The sequence below is a fragment of the Poecilia formosa genome, unplaced genomic scaffold (genome assembly GCF_000485575.1).
Source record: "Poecilia formosa unplaced genomic scaffold, Poecilia_formosa-5.1.2 Scaffold8, whole genome shotgun sequence".
Taxonomy (NCBI): domain Eukaryota; kingdom Metazoa; phylum Chordata; class Actinopteri; order Cyprinodontiformes; family Poeciliidae; genus Poecilia; species Poecilia formosa.
In genome coordinates this window covers 1,539,924-1,566,332 of record NW_006799947.1, presented here as the reverse complement: position 1 = coordinate 1,566,332, position 26,409 = coordinate 1,539,924, and the positions used below count along the sequence as shown (strand labels likewise).

The following is a 26,409-nucleotide window of genomic DNA, read 5'->3' as shown; positions in this document are numbered from 1 at the left end:
TGCTTTTTTAAGAAAGGATGGGAAAGAAAGATGTGGAGCAGGGTTTAACAATGCCAAAAGCAGCTGCTCATGTTTACAACATTAGGGTCTCAGGACGGAAAGTAGTAACAGTGACCTTACAAAGAGCAACATATGTCTTTGTGGGGTTACGAAAGTCCAAACTTCACATTAGAAGAGCTCTTTTGTGTTCTTCAAAGACATCTGCACAAAATATCATGCACCATTAGGTAAGGCACCAATGGGATCAACATTATAAGACCCAGCACTCCAACATCTCCAGATGCATGTCCTAATTAAAACAAGTTGGCATTAAATATTGCCAAGACTCCTCTCAAGTGATTAACTGAATTATCCAAACAAACAAGTTTGTTAAAAATATTTTTAAAACCCTGCTTTAACACTTCCAAACAGTGTCACACTGTGTTGTGTGGCATAATAGGAAAATCAGAAGAAATATTTTTTATTAGCTTTTTCAAAAATAATATGGGCTCTTATATGAATTTACCCATGTAATTTGTCATTATTAAGTTAGAAATGGATTCTGTTGGACTGTTGGGTTCATGAAAGTGTGAAGCAAACTGTTAAGCAACAGTGTAACTGAGTTAATTAATTAATGACTCAATTTTGACAGTCTCAATAAGTAATCTTCTGAGTGGCTAATTCTCTGAAAAAGGTTACATTTTTTAATAACTTCTCATCCCCACTCCTCCTCCCCCCTCACATCATATTACTCATTTTATTTTGACTTTTGCATTGAATTGAACTCTGGTCAATAAAGACTTTGTTTTCTCTGTGAACATAAACAGAGGCATAAGTAAGTAGCTAATGTTTCTAGTCAAGTCAAGAATAAATTAGTCAGAGTCATTGTGATCTACATAGATGTAATGGTCAGTATTATACAATAATAATAATAATAATAATAATAATAATAATAATAATAATAATAATAATAATAATAATAATAATAATAATAATATTTTTGTAGTAATATTGGTAATGCTTGGTCAGGAATGCATAGGCTCTAACATGAATTATGGTTGCAGTTTTTAAATATTTTCAAGTTGTGACGATAAATATAAAGCACACAAGTTAATTAATTTGGTCTTTTGATTTAACAGATAAAACCTTATTGAACGGTATGTTTTTTGTTATTGGTCAATGGTCCCAAATAAAATACAAATGACTTTATGCATGTCTTTGCGCTATGCACAGGATTGGATGGCAGACTTTCAGCTGAATATTAGAATGATATTTAGTCTTATGTATGATAAGCTGAGACAAACTTTTTAATGAAAATGCATGATTTGGAAATGCATCACCAAAAAGCATAAACCGAGTAAGAACCCATTCAAAATACAAAAATCAGCACCGGGAAATAAAGGAATAACTCCTTTATTGACTGCACAAGATTAGGAAACAATCTACCAGTGAACTTGCAACAATTCATAGTTAGCCAAACATTTCCAGGAGAGAACAATTTTCTTTTGTTTTGCACATTTATGAACACAAAATTACTATAGCAAATCATCATAGACGATTTTCCAATTCCTGAGGTCCCGTGGAATTAAAAAAAAAGGTAATACACAATTAATTGAATTTACAAGCCTGCAAAATCATTGTTCTACTGCCCTCTAGAGGACAAATGCAAAGCTCTCAGTCCATGAGAACTGAAACGCAAACCATTTCAGTTTCCATGGACACCTTTATTCAGTGACATTTATATAGTACGATTTTGAAGCAAGATTTTCTTTTAAAAATAGGCAACCTCCTATACTGAACTCGTTGTATTTACATTTGTCTGAGTAGAAAGTAGAAAAATAAATAAATAAATAAATAAATAAATAAAACATTTTCTTCGAATTAATTAATAGCTAATTCTAGTAGTCACTGAACATTACTATTACTGTTTTATGTTAATGCACGTGCTTAAGTGAATATCTGGAACAAAAACAACAACAAAAATATTACTATCTCTTTCTGAAGTGCTACTTTTTATGGAAGTTTGGATGGACCTGGAAAACTTTGAAACCTCAGACCTGAAACAAGATTAAGTTGTTTTTATTATTTGCCACTGAGTTCTAGACATTTTTTTGACGTTCAATGTAAAGACAAGCATTTCTCGTTAATGTTTTATTTTGAAAATCTCCTACACAGGCCCAACCCGGAAACAGAAAAGTGTTGTTATGCTAATGATGTGTCATCAACAGATTTGGGTGGAAGCAGTAGATAATGGGCAAAATAAACCCAGCGGACAGTTATTGAAATTTGTCTAAGGGCTTGTGCAAGTTTAATAAGGAACATTGTTTAGTTAACAGACTATCGTAAAGTTAAATTCGGAAACGTAAGTTGACAAAAGCAGCGCTTCTCTTCTGAACTGCTAGCAGGGAAGCTAACTGACTCTCTTCCTCGACTTCTTTTCGGTTCCTGACAGGACAGGACGGGAGAGGGATGTCCTGCAGCTTGTTTGAGTTTTGTCGGCTCCAAGAGCTCAAAACAGTCCGGGACTTCTTGTTCCAGAACCAGAGCAAAGAGTCAGTAGAAGAGAAGAATATAACAGGTGAGCTTACCTGTGCTAAATGTTGGTGAAGATGCTCCAGCAGCAATGAAACGGTTATATGGAGTAATGTTAGCTTAATGCAGCTAAGAGGGAGCATGAATCCGAAATGTTCCCAAGGAAATGTTTCTCTTGATGGAAATAATGACATGGGTATTGTTAAATACCGAGGAATATTTGAATTAATGTAGCCTACTATATGTGTCGTTCATCCAGATGTTACCAGCGCCCTAACACAGGAAAACATGGCCCTCCTTTTGTCTGAGCATTATGTGGATGTCTCATAGAGATCCTGTGACTTTTAATATTCTCTATATAAGAAACTATTACTGATTGCAGTTCTTCAAAGAAATCTGTAATGCAACGAGAGATTTCGCTGTAAACAAAGAACACATTCAAATTAACTAACTAGTATATTGTTTTAAGCGTCTATTCTGTCATGGTAATCTTTTTAGTTGTCTCGCTCTAAATGTGAATATGTGACTCCATTGGGAGTTTTTCTGTTTATTACTGTTGAGTTATTGCTTTGAATTGATTGCTGGATAATCCAGACTTGAGATCGTCTCTCATGTTTCTCAGCAGAAAACGAACTTTCCTGGGATACCTCTGACTGGGAATCGGGATGGGATAACGATGAAAACAAGGAGGAAGATTCTGCTTCTTCCACCAAGGTCTGAGGTTTTTTTTGTCTCTGTTTCAGTCTTATGTATTTGGGTGCAAAATGTCCAGAAAAAACTGAAACATAGAGGGAGTAAATGTTAATAATTTAAAGGGAAGTAACTGAAAGTGTTTGAAATTGCATACAGAAACACTTACAAGTCCCAAATCTCTGGAAGCATCAGTATGTCAGGTAGTAATTCTCCTTCATGTCCAAACACCGGCTGTCCTCTGCAGGCAGAGGAAGAGCCGTCGGGGCAGAGCCAGCCATGGCTTCAGGACTGTGTTGTGTCCTTGTCGCCCTGCGCTGACCTGCTGGTTGTGGCTCGAGAACAGAAAGCTGCTTTCCTCTCAGGTCAGAAATTAAAACCATCACACACACACAGTTCTCTGTAGTCTCTGTATTGGGAGCGCTGTAATTTAATTGCAAGCTTTGGTTTCTTCCAGCAAAGTGGCGCACAGATGACAGTGGCAGAGAGGAGATGACCTTGGCCGTGACCTGGAGTGGACACCTCAGCACAGACGAAGGGTGAGACAAGGTCAAAACTCTGACTATAGATCAGCTGACGACAGGAGAAGTGACAGTAATCCACAGAATAATGTGTCTCTCTTCAGAGAGCGTGTCAGCAGTGTCATCGCTATCCCCCTGGCTAGTCAGAAGAGGTGAGAATTACCTACTTGCAAGGTGTAGAAGAACGGTACGACCATATGACCATATCCTAACCGCATGTTTCTGGACAACAGGAGCTCCACGGGGAGGCCCGACTGGACCTGTATAGTTGTGGGCTTCACATCCGGTTATGTCCGTTTCTACACAGAGGTACTCTTTAGTTTCTGCGTCCTCAACTCTTGTAGTTACAGACAGTCTAGATAACAGTGTTTTTTTTCCTGTTGTGTTATCAAATCAGAGTGGGGTTCTTCTCCTGGCCCAGCTGCTACACGTGGACCCTGTTCTGAGGCTTAAATGTCGCACCTACGAAATCCCTCGTCATCCTGGAGTAACGGAGCAGGTAAAAGGGAAACCCAAATGCATCGGTCGCAGCTGACACGTTTCACAATACCCGGGGTTGAAGTGTTAGTTATGAGCTAACGGATAATCTCCCTCTGCAGCACGAGGAGCTCAGCATCCTTTATCCTGCCGCGCTGGTCACCATCGACGGCTTCAGCCTCTTTCAGTCGCTGCGGGCCTGCAGGAACCAGGTGGCGAGAGGTACAGCTGCTTTACTTGTTATGCACAGCAGAGAGGGAGGCCTCTCGTGTGGTGCTAATTGTTCCTCAGAGATAATCGCAGACGTGTTTTTCTCTTGCTGGCTGGGTGGATGTAGTGATTGCTACGAGACTTTCAGGTACAACTGAGGCATAACCTGTTCTTTTGATGCATTCAGGTTAGCAGCTTTTTGCTATGTAGAGATCTGCTGTTGGGATTTTAGCTCGTAGTGCTCTGAGGATCAGTGCTTCTAGAAGCTGCAATGCAGATGTTTAGGGCCTCAGTTTATCCCCTGCAGTTTGCATCCTGTCTGAAGGAATCGTTTTATTTATTGAGAAGGAGCTTGATGTTGAAAGAAAGGCCTTGAGTGATTCTTGTATTTGGAGTTATGAAATACAGAAAAAGTATGAGGGTGTGTTTGCCTGCTGAGTAGTTATCATATGTGAGTCTCCTAGCAAAGAAGATTCTCCTCTGTGTTTTTGTATTATGTCTTCTTTTAATAAATCTTTTGAGGGCTTTAAATGGAAGTGCGTTTACCACACCTTGTCGGTTAATGGAAACGTTTAAAACATTGAACTGACAGTGTTACTGTCTCTCACTGTGCAGCTGCAGCAGCAGGTAGTGATGTTGTCCCCCCTCCTCCTTTGGCCTATAAGAAGTGGGGTCTGCAGGAAATGGACACCATCATGGACCACAGCAGTGTGGGTAAGATATAATTCAGAACAGTTATGAGTTGATTGCTCACAATCTGTCTTTCATTTCTGGACTGTTGTGCCTTCAAATGATTAAAACGAGTTCCTAAAGCATTTTAACTACAAACATAAGAGGCTCATGCAATTGTTCTCCTCTTGGTAAAGCTTGGACTTTTCCACATTTTGTCACATTACAGTCCTGAACCTCAATGTACTTTATAGGATTTTATGGGACAGAGCAACACAAATTAGAAGATAGATGTGAATTTGAAGGAATCATTTCAGTATCTCAAATTAAAATCTAAAAAGTGCGATCTGCTTTCAGTATCTAGCTTTTTGAAGTTAGTACTTTGGGATATTTTCCTGTTTTTGTCATTTTTTCTTTCTGCAAAATAGTTCAGTCTCAGATACATCTGATGGAAATCCTTTGTGAATATCACATTTCATGTCTCGCCACAGATTCTTAATTAGATTAAGAAGAATTAAGAATTAGATTAGATGGACTTTGACTGAGTCATTCTGTATCTGATTTGATCTTGCTGTGAGCTTAAGATTGTTTACCTAGAAGGTGACATTCCTCTCTAGCCTTAAGTCTTTTCCTTCATCGATCAGGTTTTCCTCCTTGATCAGTCTGGTTTTATCTCCATCTATCTTCCCATCACATCTGACCAGCTTCTATTCCAGTGATGAAATCTTCCTCCATTTCAGCATTCTGCTCTACTTTGTACTTTAGCTCTACAATTATGTCTGTCCTCTGGTCGCAGGTGTGATGACGCTGTGTGTGTTTGACCAAATGAAGAATGCGTCCATCTTGGGGGGGTTCCATGCATCAGTCAAGGGGAGCCCCCCTGCCATGAGCCAGTTTGTGACTGTAGGGACTGGGCCGTACGCTGGATTTTACTACGCAGTGGAGGTGTGTGTGAGGAGAGCAAATAAGTGTTAAAGCTGTGTAATTGTCTGTTCTGTGGAAAACTGCATGCGACGGTCTCTCTGTGTGTCTGTAGGGAAACTCCCAGCCTCTCCTGTCCCACGTGGCTCTGGCTGTGGCCAGCAAACTCACCTCAGCGCTCTTCAACGCTGCCAGGTTCGGAGATCTGCGAGCAACATTTGCATCAAAACTGAACAAAAAGAATCCCGACACAATGAAGGAGCGAGAAGATGATGCACAAGACAAAAACAAATCAGTGTAGATAGTGTCCAGAATATGAATTTAAAAACTAAAGAGCATGTTTCGAAACACGAAATTATACATGATATAAGTTTTGCCACTTCTCCTGTTTCTAATCATGTTTTAATTATCTCCTCCGTTTGTCGTTTGGCTTTTCCCCTGCCGTTCTGCTCTCAGTGGATGGTTGGGGTGGAACAAGAACAAGAACGAAGAGGAAGCAGCTCAGAAACAGAAACCTAAAGTGGAGCCGGCGACCCCCTTAGGGATCAGGTACTGTTCATGATATCTGGATGCTAACTGAGTCATATTGATATTCAAAACTCTTTCCTTTGTCCTTAAACCTGACAACCTGGACCTTCAGATTCGGTCTGCCAGATTCCCGGCGCCACGGTGAGTCCATATGTCTGTCGCCTTGCAACACGCTTGCTGGAGTCACGGATGACTTCGGTAGAGTGACGCTGCTGGACCTGGCGAGGGGCGCCGCCATCCGCATGTGGAAAGGTGAGAGGAGAAACCAACATCATCAGGGGAAGTGAATCATGATGTTCTCCATTCCATCTTTAAGTGAACAAACGTGACCATGTAAAGATGTTTATTTGGTCTGAATGACAGGCTACAGAGACGCCCAGCTGGGGTGGCTGCAAGTTCAGGAGGAGCGTGGCGATCGGGAATTCTCGCCCTCTGCCTCCCTCCCCAGACGCCACGCCCTCTTCCTCATCATCTACGCCCCCCGTAGGGGGATCCTGGAGGTGTGGGCCATGCAGCGGGGTCCTCGAGTCGGCGCATTCACCGTAGGCAAACACTGCAGGTACACGCCATCTGTTTACTTCAACTAAATCTGAGCTTAAAGTAGCTGCAACATCTATTTGTTTCTCTTTTTCTTTTTTTTTTCTTTTTTTTTAATGTGTGGACTTGATTTTCTGTTAGGCTGCTTTATGCCGGCTACCACCTGATGGGAGTAAACAGTGTGACCAGTCAGGGCTGGCAGCTCCACACGCAGCAGGTGTGTCTGCTGGATCCCACCACTGGAGCTCTGAGGACCATCAACATCCCCTTCCATCTGGCCCTCAGGTTGGAACAAAGCAGGGCTGTTGATCACATGTCGCAAAGAGAAATCAGCTTCTATCTGAACACGTGCACGTCACGTTAGTGGATGATGTTGGAGGTCTTCTCAAGCTACCACAGCTTAAGAAGATCTACAACTTAGTTTATTTCTCTAATGTTAAGCTTGTGACGGCTTACCCTGTCGGCCTTCTCGCTCTCTCTCTTTCAGTGATAAAAAGAACGAGCGCGCCAGAGACATGCACCTGCTGAAGAGACTGAGCGCCGTGCTGAAGAGCAGAGACATGGACCCCGGTAATGGACACGCGACTGAGAGCAGAGTGAAGACCCAGAGACGCTGAACTGTTCCTCATATGGTTTCTGTCTGGTTGGTTTGCAGTTTCCTTGGAGAGAGAAGCTAAAAGTGTCTTGTTGGAAATCAAACACCCTGCCATTAAGAAGCAGGTTTGTAGATTAAAAAAATCAAAGTGTAATCAAATTATCCTTTGTATTTTTTTATAGTTTTTATCCTTAATCTTCTCTCTGGATCCCCTTCAGGCTTTGGAGTCTCTGCTGTCAAACAGGAACGCTCCGGTCTCTTGTCTGACTAACGTTACTAGTGCCTTACATGATGCTTTGAAGCAACAAGGTAGCGTGAATAATTTCACCTCTGAAGAAAGTTTTCTGTCAATAAATGGCAAAATTAAGCATATCTCAATTCAAATCTGTTTAAAATAAAACAAAGCTTGTATTTCTGTCTGATAGATGCAGATGAAGTGGAAGCATCGCTACTCCAGCTCTGCTCCTCCCAGTTGAAGCTGCTTCAGCTCTACTCGGACATCCAGCAGCTGCAGTCGGCTGCAGACACAGAGGCCTGCTCCGGAAACGTCTGTGGCAAAACGCATGAACGACACCAAACGCGGCGTTCCTCCCCTCTAACTCGGGCTCCTTTCCCCTTCAGCAGGACTCCCTCGAAGGCATAGAGGAGGAGTTGTCTCGTGTCGGTCCCGCCTTGCAGCGCTACGCACAGCTCAGCTCCAAACCGTCGGTGTCTTTCGCCCAGGACTCTCCCGACACGCCGCTGTCCACTCAGGCTTTCCTCACTCAGCTGGAGTGTGCCGAGGAGGGAGAGGTGAAGGTGAATCGCAGGTCGGATGCAGAGTGGAACCAGCTTGGTGAGAGTTTGAGGCCTTTACTCCTGAACGGACACGATGTAATGAATTAGTCACATTTATCAATGTCATCTTTCTATGGTTTCTGTTTCTAGGTTCCATACTTAAAGTTTGAAAAATTAAACATAAATGAATAATGAAAATGTGTTTTAAAAAAAAGTTGCCAAAATACAAACAAGAACTTCAAAAAGACCTTAAGAACTATTGGTGTTTAAATCAGATCGACTTCCTCTTTTGTGAGTTTGTGAGCACTGCTTGATGTGCTCAAGTCGTGTTTTTAATCCAGCCTTTGTTGTTTGTTCTTTGCAGGAAATTTTATGTTTTGGGGCTGTTTATGTGGTAAAAGTCCCACCCATAAAGTGTGTGACACATTACAACTGGCTGGCATCAGCCCACAGCAGCTGCTGGTAAGATTACGTCCCACTGACGGAGAAGTTAGAAATGTAAATACCATTTACTTTTCCAGGGTTTGGTAATGCCTGTTTTCTACACTTGTAGTCTTTGTTGATGAGTGTGTGGCTGCAAAGGGAGAAGGAAGTGCTTCAGAAGCCAGTGGAAACAGTCAGAAATCTGCACACGCTGCTCATCGCACTTAGCAACATGGACGGTTTGTGTTCTTATCAATGTGTCTTGGGGAAATTTAGAAAACAAAGATGATGCATTTTCTTTCCTTTGTTTTTAGGTGCTGTCGAGGAGTCATGGGATACACAGTCTGTCTCCCCCTGGTGGCAGCAGGTCCGATTCACATGCATCCAGTCTCACAACGCTGCTGCAGCTTTACTGGCTGCTTTAGTCGCTCACCGCGCCGCCAAGGCGAGCATCACAAGCAGGGCTGACAGCAAGGTAACAGCAACGCCTTGCCAATGTGGAAGATGTGAGATTATGAGGCATTGAGAGAAATATTCAGTGTTTGGGCTTTGCTGTGCTGGGTTACAGCTGCAGTCAGAGTGGGAGGCCGTGTCATTGGAGCTGGAGCAGTGGGTGGTGTGTGTCCGTCAGCTGGAGGACGTCCTGGTCCTGCAAACTCTTCTGTTGGTGCCTTCTCCTCAGGGAACAGCAGGGGGAGCTGTAGTTCAGTGCTCCATCAAAACGCTGCAGGAGGGAGGCACAGGTGACACCCGCAGGAAGGGATGATGGAGTTTTTGTTGTTGTTGTTGTTGAATGGTTTCCAGTAATTCCACTCATTCATGCTCTCACATCAGATGCAGAATAAGAATATGTGAACTCAGAAGATATATGGCCTTATTAATGACAAGGGTTTCTTGTATTATTTTTAATATTCACTGCTGGGGAGGGGACACAACTGCTTTTTTTTTAACATCTTGGGTTTTCCTCCTTACATTTGTCTTTTAAGGTGGTATTGCAGACAGTGTTTCCAAGTGGGTGTTCAGGCAGAACATGGCGCCGGAGCGACTGAAGAAAATTCTCCTGAGGAAAGAAACTCAAGATACAGGTGACCAAAAGGAGCAGAAAGAGGACAGAGAAGAGGCAGAGAAGTGCCAGGAGGAGGCCGACAGGACAGCAGGTGGCAATGAGGAGATATTTCACACAGCTTTTAGATTACTTATGGATTTTCACATTATGACACTTTTTCTGTCCTTGTTTCTCAGAGCTGTTGCTGGCAGTTTGTCAGCGTTTTCCAGATTCTTTGTCTCCCGACTTGCTCTTCGCCCACTGCTGCTGGGAATATGTGGTGCAATGGAACAAAGACCCGGAGGTGCACAGAAACACTGACTGCTCTGATTTCACACTAGTGCCTTTAGGGAATACCACCTTTATTTTTGAAACGTACACTTTTATAAAGGTGACACAAAATGATCTCTATTCTTCAAATGATTAAAAATCACTGGATGGTAGAACTCCAAACTCTTTCCTGACATAGCTTTGATTCGACTATTTACTTTCATTCGCTCCTCACTGGACCTGGAAATAGTCTAACTTTGAGTCGTCTTTACTCAGTAACAGAATCTAAAACAAAGAGCCTTATTGTCAGCGTGTCCTGGCTGTTTTTGAGTCTCTGGCTGGTCTCCAGTCAGCAGATCAAGCATGTCATCTAACTTCTCAGTACATCCCTAATAAATTTAATCGACTGCCTGGGAGAGAACCAGAAATGTTCAGCGGAATAAAAATGTGTAGTCAGGCTCCCGACTGTAATAAATACAGAAGAATGAGGATAACTCTTGTTATATTTATACATATTTTCATGTTTTCCACTGTCTAGGAGGGCCAATATTTATTCATTGCTGTGGAACATTTGAAGTTGATCACCAGTCCTCACATTCAACTCGGTCAGTCTTTTTGCTCATCAATAATACAAAGGAAATCCTGATATTCATCAGTCATTTGATGTCCCCTGCAAAATATTTTTCCAAACTTCTTTAATGTAAATCCAATGATTCTGTCCAGGTATTTCCACAATGATGTGGAGTACCTTCATCGTCAAGCGTTTCTCAGCAGCTGCTTTCCTCATGGAGAAGGTAAGGCACAAACTTACAAGCTGCTGTAGTCTAGATATACTTTGGGTCGTTATTTGAGCCAAAATGACACGCTTTGCCTCTTAAGGTGGGGAAAGCACCAAAAGATCGCTTATGTCGACGGGTAAGTTTGTCTCAGCGCAACGCAGTGTTTAGTGTTTAGGTTCACAGACTGAGGAATTGTGCTTCTGTTGTCAGGATGTTGGGATCGGAGACAAAGCCATGACGTCGTTCCTGGGCTGCTGCGTCCAGCTGCTGCAGATCCTCATGGAGGTGACTGGATTACTGGTTAAGAATCAGAGCTCTTTGTCCTTTATACCTTTCTACGTAAGTAAATGAAAAGAACACGAGTGAAGCATGGAGAGTGGACAACGCCTGGCATAAGAATATTAATTAGGCCTCACAAATGAGGATGCACGTGGAGGTGTGTTGGGTTTGACGCATGTCGCTCTGCTGTGAATGCGTACGGGGAGGCCCGGTGAAGCTGCTGGGTTTACTGAAGCGGGGCGGATGCTTGCAGGCGGACTCGGCCATGGAGGAGATTCCAACTCCGGAGCTTTCCGTGGAGGAGGTGTGGAGCGGAGCGGAGGGCCCCGCCTCCATAGCCGAGCTAGCCCTGGAGCAGAAAGGCGTTCACTACCCTCTGGTGCAGCACCACTGGCTGTTGGCGACGCTTCTGCACGCCGCCATGAGCTTCAGCGTTAAAGTCAAACCGCTCAGTCTGTTCGACAGCAAGGTGAGCGCACACACGAACGCAGCAGGTTGTTGTCATAGATTTTGTGCATCTCGGTCTGTATTTGTCTTTTTTTTTTTAGGGTAAGAACGCTTTCTTCAGAGATCTTACCACCATCCAGCTGATGCCCAGTGGAGACATGGATCCTGGCTTGGTCTCACTACGACAGGAGGTGAGTGGTGGAATGAAATGCAGAGGGCGATTTTTTTTATAAATTATCTTTGAAGTCTGTCCTCATTCATACTTCCTGTTCTGGTTAAGTTCCTCCTGCGGGTGCTGACTGGATGGGTGCAGGCGACAGACGACGCTTCCTGCTCCTCCCCAGCGCCTGCCTTCACGTCGCTGCCCTCTGATGGGCCGAAAGCGGACTGGTGGCCCTCCCTGTGCATGGACCTGGGATCCCTGCTCCAGGTCAACCCAGACATCCTGCGCCGGCACCTCGTCTGCGAGCTTTACAACCAGGGCCTCGACCTGCGAGCTGAGGAGGTGAGTGATGTCTTATGATGGCAGACAGTTTTGAGTCTTCCCATATTTCTAAACATTTGCCTTTGAAACAGCAAGATTGTCTTTTCATCTTTTTTAAATGAATGTTCAGGGAGCCACAGAAAACATTTAAAAGGTTTGTAGAGAAATCACTGATATTAATTTAAAACCAGGGGCCCTAAACTGTTTGACAAAATCGGGAAAAGTATGAAACTTCAGTGAGGAATTTTCCAGACCGGGTCAAGTACAGAAGATCATTTGTCTGTCCAAACTTTATTCCGTCCTTCCATCTGCACAACCCATCCTTCAATACACGTCAAGTCTGACTGTTATAAAAACATCGGAGTTAAATTCATTGTGAACTTTTGTCTTCACGTTTTAAAAATTCACCGAAAGGACTGAGAATCCTGGACATTTGAGCCTGGTAAACATTTGAATTTTGGATACTTAGGATCAGCTTCAGTTCTATAAACAATGACAATTCCTTCATTTATTCTCTATATTCCTGCAATAATACTATATAGAGAAATAACTTCTGCATCGACACCCGCTGTTGCCTTCTAGGCGATTCTGCAGGTGGAAGATAAGGAAGTTCTGGGCTCCCATCTCTTGGTTCTGACCGGTCAGAGGCTCAGCTACTCCCTGCTTCACAACCAGAACCAGACGCAGGCTGCCATGGAGCTGCTGGCCCGCCTGCCTCCAACCCTCTGCACCTGGTTGAAGGCAATGGTAAGACAATGGCAACGGTTGCGAGGGGTGCAGCTGCCTAGCTTCAGCGGGCGAGAGGCGGGGTACACCCTGCACAGGTCGGCAGTGTGTGTAGTTTGTATTTGGAGTCATTTCTGCCTTCTGAGGTCACAGCAGCTTGTAAAAGACTCTAAAGCAGCATATCGTGAGACCCTTTAACTAGGCCTCCCAACATTAAGCTTAAAAAAAAGCCACTTTTAAATCTAGTTGACCAATTTTCACATGTTAAAGGGGAAACTAAATCCTTTAATTTCTGGCTTTACTACTCAAATTCGGTTGGGTGTAATTGTTTGACATCTAATAATTGTCTTGTATGCTGCAGGATCCCAGCGAGCTGAGATGCCCCCTGGTCTCTCTGTCCAAGACCAGCCGACTGGTCAGCCATCTGATTGAAATGCTGCCAGAGAACCACGCCCAGTACAGCCTGGCCCTGCACCTGCTGGAAGCCGTGGAAGTCCTCTCTCTGTCCAATGAGGACTGATTTCCGCTGACTCGGCACTAAAACCCCACAGCTGAACATTAGAAATCATTATGATCATCTATGTTTCATCATTTAAATCATGATTCCGATTTAAGTTCAGTGTTAAAGAAAATGGCTCTTAACTTTTTTTTGTTTGTTTGTTTTATTAGCCCATCAGGTTTCTGTGCATGTAACATAAATGGTATTAAATATTTGTGTATTGTGTTTTCAGGATGAGTCATGTTGAGGATCGGGGCATGTTAGTTTTACTGTATCTCATCATCAGTCCTGTGGGGCATTTCGGACCCGAATCGGTCATTTCCGCTTTCGCACAGGCAGCACGTGTATCATAAATGAAGAGAAGGATGTTATTTTTATTTATATATGCAGACAGTTCTGTATTAGCCGCATCCTGTGTTCTGTAGTTTGATGTCCAGCAGGGCTCTGATGCAGAATAAAGACATTTCTCAAACGTTGGACTAGATTAGCTCACTTACAGAACGTAAACAAGAACAAAACTCTCTGTAGCACATCCAAGCATTTGTAGTGCGAAAGAAGGATCTGATTTTATTACACAAAAGTGGATTTATACAGGAACTCCCCCATGCTATCTACTCTCCAGTATACATTCCTACTTTAGTCACATAGTGACACTTGTAGTGAAATATTTAGCATCAACACATTTAAACGAGAGCATCCCTTCTTCGCTCATATCTCGTCCTTTTTATCTTCCAACTATTTACAGTAGACTTCAGTACTTTTGGTTTGAGTTCACTGAGGAAACATGAGCACATTGAATAGCTACAGCTTGAGACTTTGGATTATTCTACATCTGCTATGATGGTTTGTTTAATTAATATAAAACCTTTACTGAAGGTCTGAAGTCAAAGTTTTTATAAACGGCCAGAGCGACAGTTCCCACTGGGAGTGTAAAGCAACTTCTTGATCCTGACATGCGTAGGTTGTCCTGGTAACAAACATGTCAGCCGGCATGCGAGACGACCGTCTGGCACCGCGGACACAGACAGTCTGCGGACTCTGAGGTGTAGCGGCGGCATCGCGGGCAGCGCGCCGCAGAGGTGGGCATCACGGCGATGCTGTAGGGGCTGTCCTCACGAATAACGCCACCTAGAATACACACCACATTACTGCCAGGCGCAATATAATACAGAAGCTCTGACAGGAGAAATAATTTTTAATTTCCCTTTCTGCAATAAAGTGCAAATGTCTTCATTTCTGCATATTTGGCTTCCTGTTAGGAAGATCTGTTTCATTTTCATTTCATCCAAAGAAAAACTGAAACGCCTGAAACTTCTATTGATCCACACCGCTTTACAGGCTTAAAGCGATGCAGAACAACAAGTAACGCAGCTATCAGCACTTTTATGCTGGACTCATCTCACCTTCCAGGTTGATGAGGAAGGTGCCGTGGCTCAGCAGGGCATCGGGATGCAGGTCGCGGGGCAGTTTGCTGGTCAGGTTGACTCGCGCTGCCATCATCAGCTCGGCCAGCTGGGAGTCGCTGGAGGTGGGCTCTTCCTGGAGAGACTGAGAAAAAGATGAGAAATGGGTGAGTTTGATCCAATACAGACGATTTATAGAAGCTGCAGGCGGATCTCAAGATGGTGTGATTTAAAACTGTTAAATCAAGCCGGTGTTTTTTTTTTTATATATAATTATTCAACATAAAAAAATCTTATGTATGGGAGATTTTTTTTCTTATGATTCCAGAACAAAGTAAAATTGTTTCTAAAATTACAGAGATTAAGGCATGCCGTCCTTGATGAAATCACAGATTAACACAAATTCTACAACATTCAAACAAAATTAATGACGTATCTAAAAATGTGGTCTGCCACATTGGCTATGAGCACCTTTTTCCCAACCGTTTTCTTTATTCTTTATTACAATATCCCCATAAATCTTTAAGAACATGTTGGTTACTAATTATCCATCATTTCAATGAGTTTTAGTCTTTTACGAAAGTACAGTTCCTACTTTGATTTTTTTGTCATGAAGGAAGACAAAAATGACAAGTGGTACATTTTTTTTCTTACTGACACAAAAGGAAAACAAATACAGAATTTTTTTTTTCACCTTTTGTATTAAGATGAAATTTAACTCATTCCTTACCCACATTGTTAAGGCAGGGAGGCCTGGGAAATGTTGTTCCTCAAAAGTGATTCTTACCTCCATGAGCTCAAACAGGAGTCCCGGTTCGATGGCAATCGTCAGATCATACTTGCTGGCATGTTTACCAGGAATCAAAGACAGGAAGGAGTCCCGAATGGCGCAGGCTCCTTCCACAGCCTCCTCCAGACCCGGGCGCCGCCACACGGAGCTGCTTTTGATCCACCCGCTTTTGAATAATGTCTCCGCTTCTGCAGCAAAAGAGCTCTTGCTTAGAAGCAAACGGATTGCTAATATTTAAGACTGTTTCGCTACGAAGCCATCGACACACATACTGTCGTGTCCTGGAGCGTGCAGGTAGACCTCTTCTGCTAGGTGAGGCAGGATAGGAGCAACAGATCGAGTCACGCCGTCCAGAATTTCCTCTAAAGCAGTCTGACACGATCGCCTGCCCAACGAGTCCTCCGGACTGCAGTACAGCCTGGACAAAGGAGGAATCAAGAAAAGATGCAAGAATGGAGATGTGAAAACATGCGGTTATGCTGTCGAGGAAGGTAATCAATCACCTGTCCTTTATGACGCTGAAGTAAAAACTGGACAAGTCTCTGGAGATGAAGGCTTGGAGGATACGGATCACTCTGCCGGCATCAAACTCACTGTAGGCATCTGTAACCTGGACAGAGAAACGAGCATCAAGACCACTTAGAATAGCCGCGAGCCGTGGCATGGAAGCAAAATGTCAAGAAGAGTCCGACGTCAACACACCTTCATGCTGTACTCCCGCAGCAGGTGCAGCATGTACTGATCAATATAGTACATCTGTTGGGGTTCGACGGCTTGCGTGCGTTGGTCGAAGCCCTGCAGGTTGCTGAGCAGAAACCTGAGCGAGTTCCTCAACTGGAAGATAAAACCAGTCAGAGGAATGAGGAAGAGGAGACGCAGGGAGAAAAAGGCTTTGAGAAGGTTATATGTCCCTCTGGTACCTTGCTGATGCTGTCGAGGGCTGAGTTAAGGGCGCTGGGTCCAATCTGGACCTCGGAGAAGACGTTGGATTCTGCGACCCACCAGCGCAGAACATCTGCCCCGTACGCCGGTACGCTGCCGTCCTGAGAGAGAGATGAGAGATTATCCAATCTGATCATCATCAACACAAAGAAATGGGAAGAAATATAAAAAAAAAAAAACAATAAACTGGGTGAATAAAGAAGAAGGACAGAGTTGTGGCTATATAAAAAAAAATAATAAATACTAGTAAATAAAATTAATCCCAGTTTCTAATTTTCATTATCTTATATTTCATTCACCAACATCATAAATTTAAATAATTTGAAAAAGAACCAAATATATTCCAGCAGAAAGTTGAATTTGATTTTTTTTCTCAGCTCACCTCCTTTCCATTAATGATTTCATCAGGATCCACAACGTTCCCCAGAGATTTGGACATCTTTTCTCCTTTCTCACTGACTGCAAAGCCATGGACCACCAGAGCTCTACAACAGGTGTATTTCATTTAGAAGAGATGAAACTTGATCTGTGGGAGTTCTTTCTTAGATTCATTCATCGGGACACTCACTTATAGGGCGCTTTGTTCCTGACGGCTACGCTGGTGAGCAGCGAGGACTGGAACCAGCCTCCAAGCTGGTCCTTCCCCTCCACATATGCATCTGCTCTGGGGTCCGATTCTGCAGGGAGGCAGAAGGATGGAGTGAGGACAGTTTGTTTCCCGGACAACAGAACGGTCTGCTGAGACGACGAACACCAGCTGTTGTTAGTCAGAAAGGAGGTAAATGTGTCGTTAAGTTGTTTTTGGCTGCTCCTAATCACAAATGAAGGCCCCCAGCCAACCTGAGTCATTCTACAAAGCAGAGTGACAGCAAAAAGAAGCAGTTGGGATCAATCCTGGAAAAAGAACAGTCACAGTGCTCTGCGAGGCAAAGTAGAAAAAAAAAAAAAACTACTGCATGCAGACAGCTGTGAGAGCTTCAGATTCATGCCAGGCACATTAAAGAGAACTTCTTCTCCAAAAAAAAGAGGAGGAAACAGGGAGGCAAAATAAAACGGAACAGCCTGCAGCGCCCCCTGCAGGTAAACGTCTGAATAACCTGTGGCTAGAGGTTTGCGGAGCGAGCCGGCGAGCCGGCTGAGACGGGATTCAGGCTCCTCGGACGCTTCCTCCATCTCTTCTAGAAGTCACATCCAGGCAGACAGACAATGTCATTGTCAAAGAAACAAGCTCAAAGGAAAGCAATTTGTTATTTTTGCTATAATTACACATATTACTCGTTGTTTAGCATTTTAAAAATACACATATTAACACCCCTTGAACTTCTTTTATTAGAATAAAACCACATACACCAATGTGTGTTATTAAGATTTGATTAGATGGACTATCTAATCAAGTGTGACAGTCAGATGGGTGTGACAGTCAGATGGGTTATGGGAGACGGATGCAGCTAAAACACTCCAATCCTGCAAGAAAGACAATAGTATCTTTTCTTTCTGCTCTGTATTTTTAGCTGTGAAAAGCATTTAGTTACACATGTATTCAATCAATCAATCAAATTTTATTTGTATAGCACATTTCAGCAGCAAGGCATTTCAAAGTGCTTCACATAATTAAAATAAAAACAGAAAAAAAACAGTGAGATGTATACATTAACATGTATTGCTATGCCCTGTGATGGACTGTTGCCCTAAATACGTTCAGGGAATATAAATACATTTGCAAGGAATCACAATTCTCCTCCTCCGGCTGTGTTTAAAACAAACTAAAACCAAGTTTTACTGCTCAATTTAAAGTACACGTTATTGTACAATTTGCATCCTGTTTCACAGAAATTGTAATAAAAAATAAAATATTGATTTTGTCCAAAGGTACTGGAGCAGAACTGCACATGCAGCTTCACAGACAGAGGACACAAGAATCTGAGAAAGCATCTAATAATGTTTAAATGTTAAATTCCTAAACCGATTCTGGGTCACATAGTCAACCTGTCTTTTTTCAGAGCTCCAGGAGCGCTGACAGAGCCTGACTCCATAATCCTGGATGGTAACAACGGCTACTGCGGCTAATCGCACCTCACCAAAGCAGCTTACTGGTTGAGGTGGATAAATCGAGTGGCTCTAAGCAGCTTTCTGTACATTTAAGTTAATGAAAGAAGAGTTGATTAAAAGCAGTGCGAAGGCTTTCAGTCTGTGAGCGGCTTCACTGAAAATGAAGTGAACGGATTAGAGGCTACATTTGCTTGTATTTACATTCCAGGAAACCGAAAAAGAAAATTTTTGTAGCTTTCGGCTGCTGATGACAAAAGAAGTCAGTTCGTCATAAAAAAGAAAAAAAAAAGTGGTTAATTTGTCAGCTGGGCGTCTGTACGGTCTGTGCCAGATGCCTCTCATGCAGTGATTGTCCTGAGAATCGAATAAAAGTTTTTCTCTGAAACTACTTCTTGGTCAAAGTGGGATATTCCCTCATACCTTCCAGCACAGCTGCCCATGAAGCTCCACTGTCAAACCAGATGTCCAGAACATCCTCTCCTCGAACGTAGTCGCTCACCGGTCCTGCTTTACTCTGACGAAGCAAAAAACATCCCAAGAATGTCTCATTTCCCAACTCCACTGTCAAGGGCGCATAAATAACCTGATGGTTAAATTCTACCATTAAATAAAAGCCCAATCCAATTTATTTATTTATTTTTTTTTCTTGCCATGTTACATTTTTCTACCTCAAGGTGATGTAAAGTGGATAAACACAGCTTAGCTGCAGTGATTCTGGAAAGATGAACCTAAATTTTCTCTTTATTTAAAATAATATTCACTCTCACCTTCTTGAGAACCTCTGGGGGCAGCAGAGCCTCGATGGGAAGCTCCCACCAACAGTCGCTGCCGTTTTCTTTGAAGAGCTTCGCTATGTGGGCGATTGTGTATCTGCATAAGATCCAGGGATGGTAGATCTAGTTTGTCATACTTCAAACAAAAGTCGAGCAATGCAGGATAGAATATTATTTGAACTTTCTACATAAACAGTGAGCAAATAACAAATAACCAGCTTTCCTAAACACTCCAGCATTAGTTTATTTTTAACTTCTTTTTATGTTTGTAATTTTTTAACACCAGAAAGCGACATGTGCCAATAAACCAGAGCTCTCCAGGTCAAAAATCAGTAACTTTCGGAACATGCTACAATGCATAAATGGGGATGATGTTCTAAATCCTTCATTTCCTGTTGGATTCAAAACCTCCTCCATCAAAGAACATGCTCTTATGCACTACAGACCTAAAAATCAACATTAAATTATTGCAAATAACTTGACAATAACACAGTAATGACGTTGCAGTTCAGCATACTTGTTAATGAGAGGTTCCCCGCTCTCTTTATGGTAGAAGACTGGGATTGGGACACCCCAGCTCCGCTGCCTGGAGATGCACCAGTACGTCCGTCTGTCCAGCATGGTCAGCAGGCTGCCTCTCGCCGACTCCGGTAGAACACGAACCTTCTGCAGCGCCTCCTACAGGCACAGAGGCAGACTTTGTTGAAACACAAATCAAGACATCAGCTGAACAGACTGCAGCAGAAAGCGGGTGACATTACCTTTGCCTTGTCTTTCAGTGATGCAGTGTTGATGAACCACTGTTTACTGGGCCTGATGACCACAGGCTGCTTCGTCCGCCAGTCATACAGGTAACTGTGGACGCACTGCTCCTCCAGAACCAGAGCGCCGCTCTCGTTCAGCATGGAAATCACTAAAACAAGCAGCAATGTAGGTTTCAAAAGATACAAAAAAAACCCCAGAAACATTAAGGTTAACTCTGACTCCGTCTACCTGCATCAGTTCCTTCAGTCATCACCAAGAGGTTCTGCAGCTTGGGTCCTGCCACCTCCGTGAACCTGCCATCTTCATCCACCATACACTCCTTCAACCAAAATACATTTGTGAATGTAACATTTTAATTTCCATAAGCTTTACTGAGTCCATAATGCAGCAGTACATTGGTTAAAACTAAGTATAAATAAATAACTAAATAAATGACACACCACAGGCAGTTTAAACTGTGACGCTACGCTGTAGTCGTCCATGCCGTGAGCAGGTGCAGTGTGGACCAATCCCGTCCCTTTCCCCATTGTCACATGGCTGGCTGGCAACAACGGGACTTGCTTGTCAGGAATGGTAGGATGTTTGCAGATTCCACCTTCAAGTTGCGAACCTTCAAAAAGAAAAAGAAAGAAAGAGGAAGTAGCCATGCTTAGGTTAGTGAATGGCCAAAACACAGCCTATCCTTCTAAATGGAAACCAGAGCAGTACCTGTGAAGGTGGCAACAGTCTGCAGCTCTGTGCCCAGCAGCGCGGCGAGGCTCGCTGTGCGTTCAGTCGCCAGCAGCAGCAGCTGAGAAGAGTCGGCCCTCTTCACCACAGAGTACCTGCAAACCAGAAACAGGAAAACGATGCTGCTACTGGTACCAGCTGTCATTTATTAGGGCACGAAGAACCTACAGAAGTTTGCAGCCAAATATAAGTTCAAAACAGTATACGACGACAAATCTGACGGACGCGTTATTGTTTCACAGCAAACTATAGTCCATATGTTGCCATCTACTCGGGATTAGTAACATGACTGCGTCTACAAAAAAAGAACTTTCCAAACTGAAAGTTTTCTCTTCGCAGGTAAACTTACTGGGCGTTGGGCATGTAGCACACGGCCTGGTTGGCGGGGATGGTCCAAGGCTGGGTGGTCCAAACCAACACCGAAACATTCTCCAGACCTGCTGAAACCCACAAAGGGAGTCAGAACATCCCTCCAGGATTGATCATAACTTTTTTGAGGATGACTGACTCACCGTCCTCTGAGGAAATCTTTGGTGGCAGCGTCGCCAGAGGGAAGGTGGCGTAGATGGCTCTGCTCACATGCTCAGGGTTGTATTCCAGCTCAGCCTCAGCCAGGGCCGTTCTGCAAAGAAAGCAGGAAGGTTGGCAAGACAAAGTTTCCATGTCTAAAGTCGGGGGCCGAATGTTGGTCCCGTACCTGGATGAAGGAGACCAGAAGATGGGTTTGTAGTCCTGATATACCAGACCCTGAAGAGCAACAGAGAAGGACGGCAGTAGCAGAAAGTTACTTAAAAATAATGCAATTCAAAACCAGGTATAGTTTAAGTCTTTATCACACAAAATGAACTAGTTTGTGGTCATAGCTCACAATCTGAACCCCTAAAAAGTTTGAAATGAACCAGATCATATATTTCTTTTGATTTTTTAAGAGCAAAGTAGCTAAAATCTGCACTAATTTGCATAAATACTCTCCTTTTAATCAGTTTTTTTTATGTGTCTGCGTATTTAATAAACACACTGTTTCATGCTGCAAGAGTAACCGGCAAACCTTAAGAGTCTAAATTTAAGGAAAGTAGGAGGGCAATTCCTGGTTAAAACTCTGTTTGACACTTTAATTTTAAAGAGAACCCACCTTGCCATGCATCTCCTGGAAGACCTTTAACTGAGCAGCCTCATAAGCTCCGTCAAACGTGTAGTAGCACTGCTCCCAGTCAGCCATCACCCCCCAGCGCTGGAAGGCGGCTTTCTGCCGAGCTATCGCCCCTTCAGCGAACTCCCGGGCTGGAAGGAGCAAAGGACAACAACCTCTTTATAGCAGCTGGAAACCTCTATGAAAAACAAGCATCAACCTCTCCATCCTCACCTTTCTGTCTTATCTCCAGTGGACTGAGCCCACTGGTGCCTAGTTCTCCCAAAGCTTTGAGCTCTATGGGCAGGCCGTGGCAGTCCCAGCCGGGGATGTAGTGGACCTGACATCCTCTTAGCATCTCAAAACGGTTACGGATGTCTTTCAGGATCTGAACAAGATTAGTAAAAGAGCTTTAAGGTTGAAAGACCTAAGTAAAATATATTTTTTTAAAAATACTAATTTCCTGCAGCAGCATTTACAAAAAGGTGCAATGCAAGCAGGTAACACCTAAGACAGAATTATAATATTTACTTTGTTGAGTGCATGTCCAACGTGAGGGTCCCCGTTTGCATAAGGTGGTCCGTCATGAAGGCAGAACTTTTTTGTGGCTTTCCTTTCTCTCTGCCATGAGTACAACTCTGCAAAACCACATTCCTGCAAAAACAGATTATGCAATAAAGTAATTAGTGCATTTAACAAAAACACAGTAACTGCTTTAGGTTACAGTAAATGTTTGTGTTAATACTTGCTCTAGATGACAGGACAAAAATCCTCAAAGTACTAATCCCAAATACAAGTATTTTCAAATTGAGTTATCTTGCAAATGTTCACTTTTCCATATTTCACCCCTTTACAATTAAAAACATGTATCTTTTGTGGATTTTAATTGATTTACTGTCACAGAGATTTACAGTATAATATGGTTCTCCCCGGGTACTCCAGTAAGAAACCTGTCTGGCTAACTGAGCTGTGCAGTCTTGGTCCCTCTTAAGTATGATTTTGAATGAAAAGAGTATGAAACTATGTGTTACAGTCTAGTTTTACGTCACAAAAATCTCGCATTTAATCAGGGGCGTGTCTACATTTAACAATTGCTGTACCTGCTGGATCTGAAGTTCTCGGTCCAGCAGCTTTTGTCCGGTCAGTTTCATGGGAAACTCAGTCCGAGGAAGAAGCACTGTATCCCGGTACATAGCATGAGCGGAACCAGCCTCTGCGGGCTGAGCGCTGCCTTCCCCGGGACTGACACCATGACAGCGGCTGGAGCTGCAGCCGACCGCGCGGCTGAGAAGGAGGCCACCTCCCCGCTGTGACCTCCGTCCCCATCTCGCCAGCGTCTGGTACACTGGCGACACCCGAGTCAGTAGCATGGAAAGGCGAGGTAACTCGGAGGATAAAATAAAATAAAATGAAAAAACTGAACGTGTCTGTGTCGGCTTGCTGCTGAGTTTAGTCAATGTGTTGTCATGTTTTGTTTCGTCCTTCTGGTTGACTATGTTTCTTCCGGATGAAATTGCACAAAGGACAACTACGGTGTCCCTGTTGGGACATATTTCATCCATATTACCCGCTAGAGTGCGCTGTTGATTTGTCGGAAAGCCAAATACTATTGAAGTTTCTGCGCCATAACATAACATAAAATTTAATTAAAAAAAATAAATTCTGACAGTTCATTAAAAATGGTAATTCAGTCAATGGTATTTTCAGTAATGGTCACCAGGACCTCCATCAGATTCTTGATGTAACAATCAACTTTTTGTGTAGCAGCAGTAACTGCAAAAAAAAAAAAAAAAAAAAAAAATCATGGTCTGTTTGAAAGATACAAACTGTTTCCTACAAAACTGCTCGAACATGCATTTTGTATACACTTGGATTAGGTTTAGGAGTTGATTTTGTGGAATTTGTCACCACATCTGCGACAAATTCCACCTTCAACTTTACCTCTGGCAGTACTCAGGCAATCGTTTGCTCCTCTTGTCTGATTTTGATATTTTAAAGATGAAGACTAAAAAACATATAAATAAACAACATGATTGCAAAATAACAAATTAAGACAGAAAAAAAAAACACTTTTCCACATCAATTTTATTTTTCAGTATAAAGCTCATGAAATCTATGAACATGTCTGAATAAAGTACTCCCAGTGGCCAAATGGTGTTTACTGTCTAGATGACTCTTAGCTCTATTACAAGACAGCATTTACACATTTAAGTTCCAAGATCAGTTTAAATGCATGTAAACCCATTAATATGTTTTTAAAACAGTTTTAGAAGCCTCCTCAGATTAAAAACATTACTTTTTGCAACAGCTCTATAACTTGGTTCACATTTAAATAAAAATTCCATTCCCTGATCAATCAATCAAATTTTATTTGTATAGCACATTTCAGCAGCAAGGCATTTCAAGGTGCTTTACATAATTAAAAATCAAAATAAAAACATCATATGACATTGAATAAACAGTAAGAAAGAGAAAGAGATTTTGGGAAAAAAAGATTTTAAAAATAAGATAAAAACATACTTTTGTTAGGGTGATGGCCTGATGGCAACTGAAGGCCACACAGAGACACAGGTGTCCTCTATTAGTTGATGGTATCACTGGTTGGTATAAAAACCTGGGAATGGGCTTTTTGGACATTCATTTCAGGACTGATCAGAAAAGTGCAGCAGACATTGGTCTGGTGTACTGCTGCCAAGATGAATCGGGTGTTTGGTGTGGTCCTTACAGCTGTCCTACTGGCCTTTCAAATTTCATCTCAGGTTTGTTAATTGGAAATTCTTTGGCATGGTACTTTGTAAATCAGTTTGGGCAATATGTTTCAAATGACATTTGAGAACTTGCATGCAGGCTTTTTTTTCAGTAAATGAAAGCTCTGTCTATTGCAGATGGTCTGGGCAGAAGATGATCTAAATATGCTTACTGCCAGCAGTATTGCCCCACCTACTGATGGGACAGATGTAGCCAGTGTTGCCCCAACTGCTAACAGCTCGGTCTCTGACAGTGTTGCCCCAACTATTGGCAGTACTGCATCTGTGACTAATTCCACCTTCAACCCTATCTCTGGAAGCACTCCTGGGAAGACCGCAGGCAATCCTTTGCTGCTCCTCGCTCTGCTCTTGGTGGTTCCTGTTCATGCTTGGTGCCAGTGAAGTGGCTGGACTGGACTCTTGTCAGTTTAAGCTGCAGCTCTTCAAAGCTGGACAATCTTGATCACACTTGGATTTCCACTTTCTATCTTGTGTTGGGTTTTCAGTGTATACACCAAACCAGTCCCTTTCTAATGCTCTGGTTCAGCTTGTAACATGGAAGTTATGAGGGAGGGAGAGGGGTGATATTTGAAATTGAACTGGCTACAAGATTTAACTGAAGATTGGGGAAACTTTGTTGTGAAATGCTTCATTTAATAAACTTTGTATATTTATAAGAGTTTCTGACTTTTAGACTGACTAAAGCTGTACATTAAAAAATGTCTAACTTGAATCCATGCTAACTGCAGTAGATTCTAGACTATAGAAATCAATGACTGAAGGCTGTGGCTTTGCCATGCCATTAGCTTTGCTTTGAGTTTTGTCTTCCAATTTAGGGATGACTTTGCCTTGGAAACCAGTAAAGCTGCTTTGAAATGGTCCCAAGGCTAAAGTGGCTTTCTCTTTTCAGTAACTGGACCATTCAATAACTATGACTTGACTTTAACTTTAGTATCAAACTAGTGCAGGGCCAACTATTCTTTACACCATTTATTCATCCTTGCATGCTTATAGAAGTTGTGACTTTCCAGTGGGAAGTGTTTTGTTTTTTGCTTTTATTTTAACATGGCCTACCACAGAAGCTGAATGTGTGTTTGGACAGACTTCCTCTACAAAATATCTCCATGGGCTAAGCCTGCAAAGTCGGTAGGCCACATTACTGTAATCTCTGCTTGGCGGGACTAACAAATTATAAGGTACTTTAAATAAACCAGGCTCTGGTATTCAGATTTAAAATGGGTGCTATTGACTAGGTAACCTATGTGACCAGTGTACTAGAAACCCTCAATGGAAAAAATATCAAAACATGTTTAACAAAAGCAGTACTTGTGAAATATTCAGAGTTGATATACTGAGTTAATGAGAGCAAGTTGGAGACTGTCTTTAACATTTCAAATTGAAAGACTACAAACTCTCCTTTAGTTCTAGCAACAATTTTCAGTGCTGCAAAAGTACTCCAGTATGTTTTGCATAACTTTTTGTGAACCACATGACCCAACCTGTTCTTTCAAAGACAGACCTCATCTCACAGCTCTTAAAATGTCTGACCAAAACCACATTTCACAATATGGTGCCAGCGTGTTTACGTTCAAAGTTCCTAAACCCACAGACACTATAGCTTTTTGGTGCCAGTTGAAATGGCCATGTGCAACTTGCAGTTTGAATCCTAAGCATTTAATTTTTGGGTAAAGGGG

The 26,409-nt window shown here is 42.6% G+C and overlaps 2 protein-coding genes and 1 long non-coding RNA gene across 11 annotated transcripts; 2 read left to right on the top strand and 1 right to left on the bottom strand.

The window, feature by feature from the left end:
• The first annotated feature begins 2,161 nt into the window (after positions 1-2,161).
• Positions 2,162-13,855, top strand: LOC103153900 (rab3 GTPase-activating protein non-catalytic subunit-like). 6 transcript variants are annotated; one of them, XM_016662084.1, is made up of 36 exons: positions 2,162-2,341; positions 2,432-2,557; positions 3,137-3,225; positions 3,449-3,566; positions 3,659-3,740; positions 3,827-3,874; positions 3,956-4,031; positions 4,120-4,221; positions 4,322-4,421; positions 5,025-5,123; positions 5,875-6,023; positions 6,115-6,194; positions 6,456-6,548; positions 6,640-6,779; positions 6,891-7,086; positions 7,206-7,349; positions 7,552-7,634; positions 7,720-7,784; positions 7,878-7,968; positions 8,085-8,206; positions 8,281-8,494; positions 8,801-8,898; positions 8,990-9,098; positions 9,174-9,334; positions 9,428-9,602; positions 9,846-10,016; positions 10,102-10,208; positions 10,713-10,779; positions 10,898-10,968; positions 11,054-11,089; positions 11,164-11,292; positions 11,486-11,701; positions 11,781-11,870; positions 11,960-12,184; positions 12,746-12,910; positions 13,251-13,855. In XM_016662084.1, exons 2-36 carry the CDS (start codon positions 2,449-2,451, stop codon positions 13,407-13,409), a joined length of 4,179 nt encoding a protein of 1,392 aa, XP_016517570.1. In that variant the 5' UTR covers positions 2,162-2,341; positions 2,432-2,448; the 3' UTR covers positions 13,410-13,855. The 6 variants fall into 6 exon arrangements, with proteins under 6 accessions (XP_016517570.1, XP_007575066.1, XP_016517566.1 ...); XM_007575004.2 differs by having other exon boundaries at positions 3,134-3,225; positions 8,284-8,494; positions 11,164-11,238; XM_016662080.1 differs by having other exon boundaries at positions 3,134-3,225; positions 8,284-8,494.
• Positions 13,856-13,931: 76 nt separating this feature from the next.
• Positions 13,932-23,620, bottom strand: LOC103153920 (isoleucine--tRNA ligase, mitochondrial-like). 4 transcript variants are annotated; one of them, XM_007575016.2, is made up of 24 exons: positions 23,069-23,620; positions 22,500-22,622; positions 22,203-22,356; positions 21,972-22,120; positions 21,537-21,586; positions 21,352-21,461; positions 21,189-21,279; positions 20,819-20,934; positions 20,551-20,720; positions 20,339-20,429; positions 20,107-20,258; positions 19,863-20,023; positions 19,340-19,442; positions 18,993-19,086; positions 17,621-17,701; positions 17,092-17,200; positions 16,906-17,008; positions 16,502-16,624; positions 16,284-16,415; positions 16,085-16,191; positions 15,854-15,999; positions 15,579-15,769; positions 14,792-14,936; positions 13,932-14,516 (listed from the first exon to the last, which is right to left on the bottom strand). In XM_007575016.2, the coding sequence occupies exons 1-24, from the start codon at positions 23,603-23,605 to the stop codon at positions 14,371-14,373; spliced, it is 3,384 nt and encodes a 1,127-aa protein (XP_007575078.1). In that variant the 5' UTR covers positions 23,606-23,620; the 3' UTR covers positions 13,932-14,370. The 4 variants fall into 4 exon arrangements, with proteins under 4 accessions (XP_007575078.1, XP_007575084.2, XP_007575091.2 ...); XM_007575022.2 differs by having other exon boundaries at positions 21,189-21,276; positions 23,069-23,498; XM_007575029.2 differs by lacking the exon at positions 17,621-17,701 and having other exon boundaries at positions 23,069-23,497.
• Positions 23,621-24,603: 983 nt separating this feature from the next.
• LOC103153894 (uncharacterized) lies at positions 24,604-25,484 on the top strand. Its single transcript, XR_477859.2, has 2 exons — positions 24,604-24,727; positions 24,854-25,484. It is a non-coding gene; the product is annotated as an uncharacterized LOC103153894 (long non-coding RNA).
• The last annotated feature ends 925 nt before the right edge of the window (positions 25,485-26,409 follow it).

What these genes read in the sequence shown, in the direction of transcription:
- LOC103153900 (XM_016662074.1), top strand. Translation starts at nt 2,449, where the DNA reads ATGTCCTGCAGCTTGTTTGAGTTTTGTCGGCTCCAAGAGCTCAAAACA. An exon ending in TGATGCTTTGAAGCAACAAG is followed by an intron (nt 7,969 to 8,084) that starts GTAGCGTGAATA and finishes TCTGTCTGATAG; the next exon opens with ATGCAGATGAAGTGGAAGCA. An exon ending in CAGAGGCCTGCTCCGGAAAC is followed by an intron (nt 8,207 to 8,280) that starts GTCTGTGGCAAA and finishes TTTCCCCTTCAG; the next exon opens with CAGGACTCCCTCGAAGGCAT.
- LOC103153920 (XM_007575016.2), bottom strand. Translation starts at nt 23,605, where the DNA reads ATGTTATGTTATGGCGCAGAAACTTCAATAGTATTTGGCTTTCCGACA. An exon ending in GAGAACTTCAGATCCAGCAG is followed by an intron (nt 22,623 to 23,068) that starts GTACAGCAATTG and finishes CTGTTTTTGCAG; the next exon opens with GAATGTGGTTTTGCAGAGTT. An exon ending in GCACGCTCCAGGACACGACA is followed by an intron (nt 15,770 to 15,853) that starts GTATGTGTGTCG and finishes CTTTTGCTGCAG; the next exon opens with AAGCGGAGACATTATTCAAA.